At 50.4% G+C, this 12,932-nt stretch overlaps 2 protein-coding genes across 2 annotated transcripts; both read left to right on the forward strand.

Annotated features, from left to right (window-relative positions):
• The first annotated feature begins 65 nt into the window (after positions 1-65).
• LOC139113332 (leucine-rich alpha-2-glycoprotein) lies at positions 66-3,942 on the forward strand. Its single transcript, XM_070674420.1, has 6 exons — positions 66-458; positions 1,065-1,336; positions 2,282-2,541; positions 2,620-2,911; positions 3,005-3,163; positions 3,278-3,942. Exons 1-6 carry the CDS (start codon positions 302-304, stop codon positions 3,605-3,607), a joined length of 1,470 nt encoding a protein of 489 aa, XP_070530521.1. The 5' UTR covers positions 66-301; the 3' UTR covers positions 3,608-3,942.
• Positions 3,943-4,084: 142 nt separating this feature from the next.
• On the forward strand, positions 4,085-11,195 carry Bsh (brain-specific homeobox). Its single transcript, XM_070674427.1, has 3 exons — positions 4,085-6,432; positions 6,694-6,928; positions 8,905-11,195. Exons 1-3 carry the CDS (start codon positions 6,085-6,087, stop codon positions 9,285-9,287), a joined length of 966 nt encoding a protein of 321 aa, XP_070530528.1. The 5' UTR covers positions 4,085-6,084; the 3' UTR covers positions 9,288-11,195.
• Positions 11,196-12,932: the final 1,737 nt, after the last annotated feature.

Raw genomic sequence — 12,932 nt, forward strand, 5'->3', positions numbered from 1 at the left:
TTCAACGCGCATTGCGCAACGCAAGGTATGTCATTTCCTTTCAAAAGGCTTTGCCTAAAAGCGTCAGAACGTCGACCGAATGCCGCGATGCGAATTCGGAGCCGCCATTCAGCGCGCGATTTACCGGATTGTTAGCCGAGTTTCTCGGAACTTCCTCGGCTCATCCGGAGCGATAAGTTCTCACGAGCGATGCTATCTTATCGCGATACACTCCGTTATCGCGCGCACGGCGTCAGATACCAATTTCAGTCAACGCCGTTGAGGAAGCTCGGAAGGTCGAGAGCTTCTTCTGCGCGCCAGGATGTTTCTCCGCCCGTTGGTGCCTTTGCTCGCGATAATCCTTCTCACGAGATGCGAGGTTCCGGAGAGTGTATTATCAACCACAGAATCGGGTTACGTTAAAGCGGACAACGATACGAATGAACCGACGAGTGTATGTGACGTGTGTTCTTGCACAGGTATAGTATTGAAGCTATTATTTGAAGGGTATTTTACTTGCCGCATTCTATATAATTTTATCTTTGCTCAGGAAAAAATTACTTTATCTTTATTATTAAACAAAGATGGACGAGTGCTCTATGGAACCCACCTTAGCTTGATCGAAGGCGAGCCAGCGCTCGATAACGCGCTCGATAAGAAGACTCCCTCCCTTTGAAATTCAAGGGATACTCCGCAATTAGCGTGATTTATTTTTGATAAATCGATTATAATCCCTTGACTTCTGTCGTCTCCCAATTTCAAAATTACGAAATTAATTCACTTTCCATCTTTTGTTAGTTGTGAAAATTGCAAGACGATAAAAAGTAAAGTTAAACCGACGTCAATGCGTCTCAGTTAATTACTCATCTCGTAGTCGCAGAATCTTCGATTAATCACACGGTGATTAATTTCACGGAACGCGGCGAGCGCAATGAAGTGACATTTCATTATTATCCTTAATTGTAACATTTATCCGATGCGTTCTATTTTGAAAACCCAAAAGATCCCACACAAATAGCTGAACACGATAATAAATCCATGCCGATTGAAATTGATGCACATGGTGATGACTCGACTTTTTGCAGATAGCTACATAGACTGCACCAATCGAAGCTTAGAGACGCATTTCGACAGTAAGCAATGGTTCAACATAACGGCGAAGGAGATCACTTTCGAGCACAATCAGCTGGTCTACGTGCGGCCCTTCCCGGCGATAGTCGTCCAGAAACTGATTCTGCGAAGGAATCGCATTGTCCGGATCGACGTCGGTGCCTTTAAGGAGCTCAGCAATCTCATTGAGCTTGACCTGAGTTATAATCAGCTCACGGCTGAATATCTGAAGCCGCATATCTTCGAGGTAATTGAAACAAATTTGCGCTAGCTTGACGCACGTTAAATTGGAAAGTGGAGAAAACACGACTCCTCTGCGATCCTGTGATTTATCGATCGACTTGATAAAGAGTTTTCGATGCAATTTTAGACACTCGACCCTTTTCTCCCCTCGCTGGCTGTTCGCGCAAATATATTAATTTCTTTCGAACTTGCAACTACATTTTAAATAGTAGAGAAATAATTGTAAATTTTTTGAACATTTAGCGAAAAGGTATGTATCTCGTGGATGTACTTCAATATGTATTAAAATAATTTTAACTCTTATCACGTTTTTCGTTTGATGCCGCTACGATTCACAGATAAGGATTATTACAAATACGAGATAATGCTTCGAGGAACTTGTAATTTAACGAAACTTGTCATATTACCATTTCTTCAAAATATTTTAAGTGAGCTTAATGACCAAAGGTAAAAAAGACATATCAAAATTGCGTTTTTTTATAGTTACTAAATTATTTCAATGAAAGGATTAATTACAAAAATTAGCGTTTAAAGCAGCGATGAAACTATTTTATTTTAACCACAAATTACTGTCGAGCATTGATCGCTTATTACATAAATTCGAGAGAGGTAAACAATAAGGAGAAACCCGAGAAGTTGCTAGGAAAAAAAAATTTCTTTGTATTGATAAAACGAGTTCGTGGAGAAATATATTTTGTAGAATACTCGGCATTTTCCAAAATCGATAGTTTTTGCAATTGATAAATATACGTCGGTGAAGAGTTTCAAGATAAGATTATTAATTACGAGCCTCGAGTGACTCACGTATGGCCACATTATTTCTGCATTTCGGGATTAAACTGTTTAACATGCTTCTCAGATAAATCACTTGTGTTCATTTCTACAAATGTTGAATAATTTTTATCTATGTATGTGTAATTTGCTGTACACTTATTCTCAATAATTTTAGGGAAAATACTCGCCGGAAGCATACGAGCCGCTGTCAAACGTGCGAACTTTAGACCTGAGCTACAACATACTCCGCTGGTTACCTATCCTCTGCTTCGAGCATTTGGCCGACCTTAAAGTACTGAAACTGGCCGGGAATCCTTTCGGCCTATTCGACTATCGCACGTCCATAGCGATCACCAGCCTATCGTTCTTGGAGGAGTTAGACATCAGTAACTGCCAGCTGAAAAACCTGCCGAACATTCAGTTTCACAACGCCAAGTAATAAACCGAGAAATGTATACGACGATTTTTCCGCGAGGTTACGCATTCACTTCTTAATACTTTTTTTTTCTATAGCTATTTGAAGAAGCTAGACCTGTCCCGCAATAATCTCACGGTCGTGCCCGAAGCTTTGGAGGGAATTAAAACTTTGGAACACCTGAGCCTGGACGGTAATCCAATACGTGTTATCAATAAAGCGAACGTCTTCCCGAGCTTACCGGCGCTACGGGAACTCACTATGCGCGAGATGCCGAATTTGACGGAAATCGGTTACGGCGGGTTATCGGCGTTAAGCGGCCTGGAAAACCTTTATTTGCAGAACTGCAGGAAATTGTGGCGCATCGATGAGTACGCGATTGCGTCTAAGGTACGTTCTAGCCAAAAATGCGACAGCCGACAGCAGGAATGTTGGCGGCGCCGTAGACAATGGCGATATAATTTGCTGTCTTGGCACCCGTAGACCACCGAAGGCACGATATGGCCGCCGTTGAGGAAGCTGAACCTCGAGTTCAATGCTCTGCAAATACTGCCGATGCTACTTGTCGGCAGATGGGACAAGCTTGAGGAATTGCGTTTGGCAAACAACCAGTGGAGCTGCGATTGCCGTAATCAATATCTGGTAAGTTACGATAGTCAAGGGACATGCGAGGTATTGTGGGAACGGGAAAAAAGTGAGTAAAAAGCTTCCTCGCTTGTCTCGATCGCGACTAACTAGAAAGATTCTTTTTTGCAGATTGGCACTATTCTGCCGGAATACGGGGAGGAGATAATGGGAAAGAACCAAATCGACGAGCTCACCTGCTCTGCGCCGCCAGAACACGAAGGCAAGAAGTTTATATCCTTGACGGACCGACATCTACGTTGCCTGGATTTGTGGAATGCGAGACCGGAAAAGGATGCTGCGATACTCGTAGGAGTGCTAATCGGCGTGCTCATCGCAATCCCGATCGGCATGGCGTTCTTCGTCCTTTGGCGACGGGGCTTTTTCTTCTGCGGTTCGCAAGGCCCCGCCACTTTCTCCCGTGCCTTCTACAAACGCGCATCTAACGACGATGACATTTAATATACGCGTGTATTTTTTTTAAACATAATTGCGCTTCATCATTACTTGCCGTCGCTTTTTTAATATCGAGAAATGAAAGGATAGTGTTTAGATTGCAACAGTATTCACAATACCATATGACACATCGAATATAATCTAGTCTATTTAAGCTTCTTTAATTACGTGTGGCGTAATCTTTTGTACGTTTTGTTAAGATATCGTAAAGCCGTATCGTCGCGTAAGCGAGTCATACATTTTATTTCTATTCGAACAAGCGGTATCGCTGTTAAAACGCTCAGTGCTTTTAGCTGAGTGCGACGTATCCGCATGACTACAATAAATAACTTGAAAATTAATACGCGCCTCCCGCTGCTCTCGCGAGTTGCTCTAACGAGTCCCCGGAGGATCCGCAAGTCTCTGCGAAGGACGAGCCGCGGACAAAACCCCGGACGATGGATTTTCGGCTTTGCAGTCGAGAGCCAAGCGCGGAGAGGGCGGATTTTGCCTCTCTCACTCTCTCTTTCTCCTCCGGCGCAAATGCGCGGAGGGTGCGAGGTGAGGCGAGGGTTACGCGACGCCGAGCGACGCCGGGCGACGCGGGCGGACGTATACGGACGGATGGACACGCGCCGGTAACGCAATTACCGCGACGTTAATTTACTCAATAATCGCAGAAGCAACCCCGTCTAAATGTCGGCACGCGTCCCTCGACCCTAATCATAGCAGCCGGCCGTCGTCACGCCAGTCGAGAGCGAGATCATCCAAGATACACGAAAAGCCATCGAGAGATTAACGATAAAACCGTTAAAATATAAGATTCCTTTTATCCGTTTCGTTTGCTCTTCTGAGCTTTCGCTATTTCTCATTTTTTTTCTTTTTTTTAATAATAAAATTAGAATAACCGATCTCGTCAGAAACCATCCTCGAAGACACCGTCTAATAATACATTTTAAGTTCTCGTTTAAACGGCAAAAATGATTAAGATACTTTATAAGAATTTATTTCGACTTCTATCATAATATGACAATTGATTATGTGTCAAATTAATTTATATCGATCACCGTAATTTTTATGTATACTAGAATAATGCTCTGATAGTTCTGTTAAGGTATTTATCTGCAATTTACCTTCGTGTGAGATATCGTGCTAGTTCTGGCCGCGTGACAATCTTCCAGGATGCAATTTTCTCTGCAACCTGTCTCTTTGTCGAAATTACGTTTTTGGTACCTCGGTACCTTGCACTTTGTCCGTCGTTTAGATATGGAGATGACGTAGTCATCTCATCAAGCGCCGCACGCGCTTGTACCGCCATTTGGAAAGCGCCCCGTATACACGATCCGCTAAGTAATTTAATCCCGCGTTTCCACTCCCGTCCTCTCGTTCAAGATTCAATACCGATACGACCCGGCGCGACGAGGGGTGTCGCGCGAGGAACCTGATTACGGGGGACGCGACAGATCGAGATCGACCCGGCGCGTCGATGACGCCGCGTAAGAAGGTGATCGCTTGTTCTGACTGGGGAAAGGGTGCCGGCGTTCGAAATTAAAGCCTTATCCGCGAGACGGGGGTGAATTGGTTTTCAAATACTCGCAACCGGGAATCGTCGCGCGTCGCGCACGTATAACGGACGGCTAGGCCGGGGTGGTGAGCGAGGGTTTTCGTAACGTACTCTTACATATACATGCTTGCACTTCGCATTATCATCTACGTGCGACAGAATGGAGAGGAATCGCGAATACAGAAGGATCCGTCCCTCTCGGTCCTCCTTCTCCTCTTCCGCCGCCGCCTCTTCGGCGCGGAACGTACGTTGGGTCCACGAGCACCCCGAGCGCGTGTCCATGGAAACGAACAGCCGGGTCCCGCCCCCGGGAGTCTCGTGGAGCCAACCCCGGGCGATGTCGAGCGTCGCGACGCCGGCCAATGCGGACACCAGCCGCCCTTGGATACACTCCGGCACCCTTCCACGGAGATACGGGCCGCCGCGGTACGCTAACTAGCAGGAGGGGCTGCCGATGATCGCGTTGCGGGGGTGCAATCGCCCTGAATCGCGCCGCGCTCACCGATACGCGCCCTGAACGACGACTCGGCGAACAACAGGCGAAAAGACAGTGAGCGACGGACGATGTCCCGCGCGATTCGCGCCTGTTCCGCGGCACGATTTGCGACGATCAATTCCGTTGGGGGATAAAATCGCGACGACGAACGACGTTCGATTAATTGAGGTAAATCGGGCCGAGTGATCACCGACACGGCGCGAGGAAAAGTGACCAGTTCTCAAAGTGAAACCCGCTCCCTAAGATTCTTCCCTCCGCGATAATTACCGCGCTGCAAACACGCGTTTTGAGAGATCGGACTTCTTCGATCCTGCTTGGATCCGCAAAGGACGCGTCCGACGAGGACCGCCCTTCGCGCTGGAGGGATATATCTCGCTCGCAGGACGCTTGGGCGAGGATGTAATGCCCACGTCGTAGCCGGCACGTCGCGTCGAACGAGAAAAGATGCAGTCGACCTGCCAGCAGCAGCAAGCACAGCCAGGCCAGAACGGGACCTCCGCCAGCAGGACGTCGTTCCTCATCGAGGATATCCTTAGCCGCGGCACCGTCACCCCGCACACCCACCACCATCAGCTACATCATCAGCACCTGACGTCGACCTCCGGCCACGGGCAGCACCACCAGTACCAGCAGTTCGCCAGTTTGCTGCCCGGCTATCCGGCGGCACCGCCCGCCGCCGCGGCCTTCTTCTTGGGACCGCTCTTCGGTAGCGCTGGCATGGGAGTCGGCGTGGTGCCCGGGGTCGGCGAACTGGCCGCCCTGAAGCATTGCCGACGACGGAAGGCTCGCACTGTGAGTACACCCTTGCTTCTTTCTCTCAACCGGCGTCTTTCACCCCCGGGAACCGCGAGAAATCGCGACTACGCGCAATAAATCGTAAATATTACACAGTTTATTTGAAACAGTCGACTCTAAATCGCATCAACTATCCCGGAACAAATTGACAATTAAACTATATTTGTGTAAATTTAATTACTTTTCGTTTCTCTAGCTTCTCGCTATTTTTATTGTACGTCCATCACCTTGAGTTCTTATACATCTTTACGGCTTCAGGTATTCAGCGACCAGCAGCTGGCAGGGTTGGAGGCGAGGTTTGAGGTACAGAGATACCTCAGCACGCCCGAGAGGGTCGAGCTGGCGGCGGCGTTACACCTGTCCGAGACGCAGGTGAAAACCTGGTTCCAGAATCGACGGATGAAGCACAAGAAGCAGCTAAGGAAACTGAACACGAGCGGCGGCGGCAATTCCAATTCGGGCCAGCAATCGATATCCGTCACGTCGCCCGCTGGTGAGTCGTGTCCATTTCATTTTCCGCATTCAAGTCTCGATGATCCGGGCGGTCGCACCTCGCTGTTGCCTCAATTTACCTCCTTCTTGGGAGAGAGACTGCAGATCAACCCTCCGATCGATGCCGCGACCGCGATTCGCAAAAGCAAGTGCCGCTCCAACGAGGAGTTCGCGGCGCGCCATCGAACGATGTATATTGTTCGAAAGACATCGCGATCCGCGGTATCCACGGAATTTTCGCATCGAACAGTCTCCGCAGCGCGTAACTTAATTAGCCGGCAAATTAAATGCGCGTATCGACTTTTCGATAAACAGCTGCGAGCAGTATTCCCGCACCGCGGACTAATTAACTTGAATTAATGGATAATGATGCTGTGTCCTAGATAAGCGCGGGCTCGCGGATAGGCCGCGCGCCGTTTTAAAAAATTAAAACTCACGGAGCACGTCGGGCTGGGACTCCTAGAAAACGAATTCGAAAGTTGATCTCGGGGGAGGAGGCGCCGCGGTTCCGCTACGCGGCGCGTATTCGGCGTAATTAATGACGGGCAGGTACAAATATAATTGCATATCGAAATGTTAAATAAACTGCTCGTCAATACGGAATTCGTCGGCTATAGTTATCGGTTAATTCGGTCAGAGCGAAGAGAGAGCGGAGGAGGCGCGGGACGGCGCGTTATAACGTCGGTTGTCGTTAAATACTTCCCTGTTGTCACGCTAATGGGCGATATCTGTATAATGCAACCAAAATACCGCTGACAATAAATTACGCAAGTTCGGCGTAACTAGCCAGACCGTAACCGTGGTTACGTTGCGAGGAACTATAATCATTAACGGTATCTGCGTAATGGTCGCATTCCGTCGTAGATATACATATTACCATAATCGCTTGCCGGTGACGTCGCGTTTGCAGATGCGCGTTACACCAATTTTCCTAGAGGAAAACTCGCCGCAACGGCGTTGTCTCGCTTCCGCCAATTTACACATTAGTTCCCGATTTCGGTGACGTGCACGGCACGTTAATTGCCTTAAAAAAAAAAAAAAAAAAAAAAAAAACCCACCCCCGCTGTCTCGAACGATTTATATATTATTTTACATTTTTAATAACGCGATTTCTTAAAGAAAAATTTACCGCCCGTCACGTCGCTGCTTCGAGCGATTTAAATTTTCTATCTTCGATAATGTGATGTCATTTTAATTTTCCGGGGAGGGAAAAAAGAAAGATAAATTCACCGCGAAGATGTTATCGACGGTTTGCCGTAAATTATGTCTCTCCATTTTTGTTAACTCACCGCGGGTTTTTCTTCGCTCGTTAGGCCGCTCTGATATTCGCGAAATATATAAAAGCGATCGTTTAACGAGACGACGGGAGACATTTCGAGAGCGATTTAAATAGTTTGGCCCATGGCGTTCGTATCCCATATACCAAGTTGTTCGTCTCGGTAGACAAGATGGCTTCGTTCGGTAGGAAGGGCTAACCGAGTTACATAGACGTCTCCTTGGCAGCAACCAAGAAGGAGGTATCACGAGGAGGGTGAGTAGGGTGGAGGGCACACAGAAGACGCGACCGCCTCGGCGTCTTTAGACTCAAGGCGAGGCTACGTAAGGCAACTCCGGCGGGGAGACTCATTCCCTCCTTCGACGCCTCTCTTTCGTCGTCTCGTTCCGACTCCCGCCTGCATCCATCTCTCGAAGACAGAATTGCTCAATTACCCGCTAAGTGCTCGGTCAGACCTATATTCCCGATTGTGCTCGCCGCTGGAGGCTATCGTAGGCCGCGACGGCGCGTGCCGCGGATTCGAATTTTATTCAAATATCGCCGTGCTCGGCGGACAAAAGCCGAGAATTCGTTGCCCAAGCGGAAAGTACAATCGAAATGTTGGCCAGCTTCGTATCGTCGAGAAGTCGACGGTACGAAAATCTCGTCGTGGTCCAACGAAGGTACTAATCGACGATTGTCTGCCTGAATGATGTTGACAGAACGTCCCGTGGACTTTTCGCTGAGTGGCGGCCGCGAGTCGCGTGCGAGCAGCGACGCGCCCGTAGACTCTGATGACGAAGACGACGACGAGATCGACGTTCTGGGCGACGAGACGCCGTCGCCGACGCCGACGCCGACGGCGACGCCGACCCCGACGACGCCAACGCCCGCACCGGCCCCGACGCCGAGCCTGGCGTCGACGGTGCCGAGCCCGACGTCGGCGCGAACCGGCAGCCTGCCACCCTTGTCCAGACGCGGCACGCCGCCGAGGATCCTTCACCCGATTCATCCGCATCAGCATCCGCACCCGCATTCGCACGCGATCGGCCTGCACCACCAGCCGCAGCACGGCCAGCATTCCGCCCAACGTCAGCATCGCTGAGACGAGTCGCCCTCTTGTTTCTCATTAAAATCACGATAACAACGCGTAGAGAGGAAAGGAATGATCTTGGTCCGCGACGACCCAGAACGCGCTCCCGGAAAGTTCGCCTAAGCTACAACTCGCCGTGCGCAAGAGATTCGACGTGGAATTCGACGGACGATGTCCCCGACCTCCGAGAGATCGAGGAAGAAGAGAAGAAGCCACCGTCTTCGCGCGGCACTTAAGCGGTATTTACGTGTCATTGAAATAATTCGCGATATTCAACGCGAAAAGGGTATATCGTTTGCCGGAGCGTCGCTGGATCCTTCCCGCTTGCGTGAATGAGAAAGCGAACGAGGGAAATGGAGTTTTGCCGATTCCGAAATCTCTACTTTTTATAGCGAAATACGGTAAATAAATACGGTGTTTGGTCTGTTGTTACTTTTTATAGTCAAATGTGTAAAAATAGGCCGTGGTTTTCGTTGAGGAATTAAACTGTCATGCTCTGACGCGATGTGTACAATTGTTTCTCCTGGATTTGCCTCTTCCCAGGCAGTTTTTCCGAAAGTTCGCGAACGTTAACGCGTCTTTCGGGATTAAAGGAGAGATGAAGAGAGAGAAAATCTGCGAGTTATTTGCACCGGAAGAACCGAGAACGTTGCCACCGGCGGCTTTTATCAGTCGTGTGGCGCGCACCGACATTGACATTTAATTGCTTCGCGGCGGACGATGATAGAGTCCCTTTAATCGTTTCGTTAATGGTCGACGTGACATTTCAGTGCCTACGGTCCGAAGACATTTTCGCGAAAATTAACGGGGCGTTGAATCAACGACGGGAGAGAAACTCGGCGTGATGCTCGCGCGATCCGCTTCGTTAACGCGTTGGCTGCCATTATTAGCAATCAGCGGCATTAAAATTTTTTTAAACCCCCGTGAGAGTATGCCACGCAAAATTCGGGGTGACGTAAATAATTAGCAGGAAAAAAAAAAAAAAAATGCAAAGTAGAAAGCCCGCGGTTTAGTTGCCGTGACGTAAAACCAACGAGCTGCGACGAAACGAACCTTCGAAATCGAGCGTTACTTTCAGGCATTCTTCCCGGCTGTGCAGTTTCAATGTTCCGTCGTTATCAAAACGGGATAATTAAAATTTCGCGGCGTACGCCGAGAAGCGCGCGAGATTCGCTGCGGCGACGTAGCGACCCTAATCACGACGATCGCGCGGCCGCGAAACGATCGCGGGACCACGGTCTTTGCTACCTGTTGCAGGCAACGTTAAATCGACAAGATCGGCAAGTGGCCGTTAAGAAAAGAGACGATTCGTCGCGACGGTGGTCGAAAGAGATTTTCCAACAAGCGAGCGCGTGTCACTCGGGTGGCGAGGCGCCTGCGGGGCACGTCGTGCTTCCAGTTGGGGTGAATCCTAATACCCAGATAATGGGAAGTAATTGCGAGGGATCAGAGCGAGCGAAGCTACTCTGTCGGCTGTCGGGTTCGGGGGGGCAACGGGTATGCGTGTAGAAAGAGACCAGGAGTGGAAGAGAGAGAGCGCGAGAGGAGAGAGGGTGGCGCCGCGCCACGCTTCCAGCCCTCCTCCCCTACCCTCTACCTCTCCTCTCCTCTGCTCGGCTTCCCATCTCGCCGTCGGTTCGCGGGGGTGGAGAAAGAGGACGAAGAGAGGATCGTAATCGTGTTATCGGGACGAAATCACGGGGTACATTCTCGGATACACATCGGATGGATGGATGGATACGCGCGCGAGACCAATCCGCCGCGAGATTTACTTCAGGCAGGGGACAGCGGGACGGGAGAGAGGCGAGAGTTCGTATCGACGTCGCGCGACGTCCCGACGCGTTTGGATCCTCGAGGAAAATGGCTCTCGCGGAATCCCGCGATATCGCGCGAGCGCCGGGGGGTGGCTTCGAAACGGGAAAGGGCGCCCCGCGAGCTCGCGCGAAGGGGAGTAGCGGGTAGTAGCATAATGATAGAGGGACTTCGTCTTTGATACGCGAAAAAGATAACGCCGCCGCTACTCGGCGGAAGAATCGCAATCCCGGTCGGTCCAGGTAAGCTGGTAAACTAAATGAGATCACGGGCCATTTATGACGTTTATTAAATTCCGTTAAGACGTCTATTATTACAGTACGTAAATAAAGGGGGAGATTTTGCGTCCCTCGTCGAGGGAGACGGAGCGGAATGCGGCGAAAATAATGAAATAAAGGACAATGAAGTGGCAGGTACAATGGCCAATAGGGCACAGAACGAGAACGAGGACGGGCAAGGCGCCAGCGGGTGGCGAGGTCCTCTCTCTTTCTCTCTCTCTCCCTTTCTCACCCCCGCGTACGTGGAAGGGGTGTTGCAACAAGGGGTTACAGAGCGCGGCGCGCTTTAGTTCGGCGGGCTAAATGCAGTGGGCGTGTTCCCATTACTTTCATTATTTTCAGTCGCCGGGGTTCGGCGGGTATCGATGCCCGAATGTATCCCTGGATCACCCCCGTGCGTGTTACGCGACCGGCGAAAGGTGGCCGACCTACGATTTCCATCCCCCTGGTCGCCGATCCGTCGGCGGTAGATTTACCGAAAGAGTGTCCGTGCGATCGCCGGTACGCCGGCCGAAGATCAATTTAATCCGCTCGAAAGGGGAAAAAAAAAAAAAAAAATAGCGCAAAGGGGGGCGAGTGAGGCCTCGAAGAGAGCGGAGGCCGCGCGCGAGGGTGAACCGTTAGCCTAACAAGCTGTCAAGACGTCGCCGCGTGTCAATCCGCGGCTCTTCAACGACCCCCAAAATAAAGCCGGCCGGAGCCCCCCTTTTAGCCGTAGGTCCGCACGCGGAAACGAGAATTTTCAGTTCGACCGCGATACGGGGCCGTCCTTTGGGATTTTTTTATTCTTTTTTTATATCCTCTTCTCGTTTATCCATGCGCAAATTCCCGATCGCGAGTCGCGGCTCATCGCGCGAGAAGAGAGCGCGGAAGACACGTGACGCGGAGAGGACGCGCGCTATAGAGACAACGGCGTTACTGCCCACGTGCCGTTTAACTCGATCACAGTGGCAATCTGGCCTCGTTTCAACCTCCGGTTACTACGACGCTTCCGCTAACAAATAACATTGTCGTCGACCCTGCGGGGGCGTTCTGATTCGATTTGCGCACCGTGAAAGCGCGCCCAGGGAAGGAGGGCGACGCGGCGGACGCGAGGAGAGCGACACGCGGCGAGGATGAAAGGCCCCTTCCTCTTCGCCCTCGCTCACCGTCGAAAATGCGCCGCGTACGTTGTCTCTCGCGCTTCTAATCAGTAATTTCAAGAGAGGCGCGAGTCGGCGCGACTGTTTAAAAGCCGCGCTTCTACCCCACGAGCCGCTCGCTCGCACGAGATACGGGCTGAAGACACGGTACCTTGCGATCTCTCTCTCTCTTTCTCTCTTACTCGGCACTTGGCAAGATCCCTATCTACGCGGCGTGTTTAAAAATAATTGCCGTGGTAGATCCGGCGATAGTCACGGAGTCGCCTTCACCTCGACGCTTCCTGGCCTCTCGAGTGGTCCTCGTTCTACGACATAAAGGCGAGCTCGCTCTCGTCGTGCCCCTCCTCGGCGAGGGGGTACGCGGCCTCTTCCGCCAGCGGTCGAGTGGCACCCCACCTTTCATCCACTCTATCACGGCGTTTAAA

The sequence above is a fragment of the Cardiocondyla obscurior genome, linkage group LG02 (assembly GCF_019399895.1).
Source record: "Cardiocondyla obscurior isolate alpha-2009 linkage group LG02, Cobs3.1, whole genome shotgun sequence".
NCBI classification, from domain to species: domain Eukaryota; kingdom Metazoa; phylum Arthropoda; class Insecta; order Hymenoptera; family Formicidae; genus Cardiocondyla; species Cardiocondyla obscurior.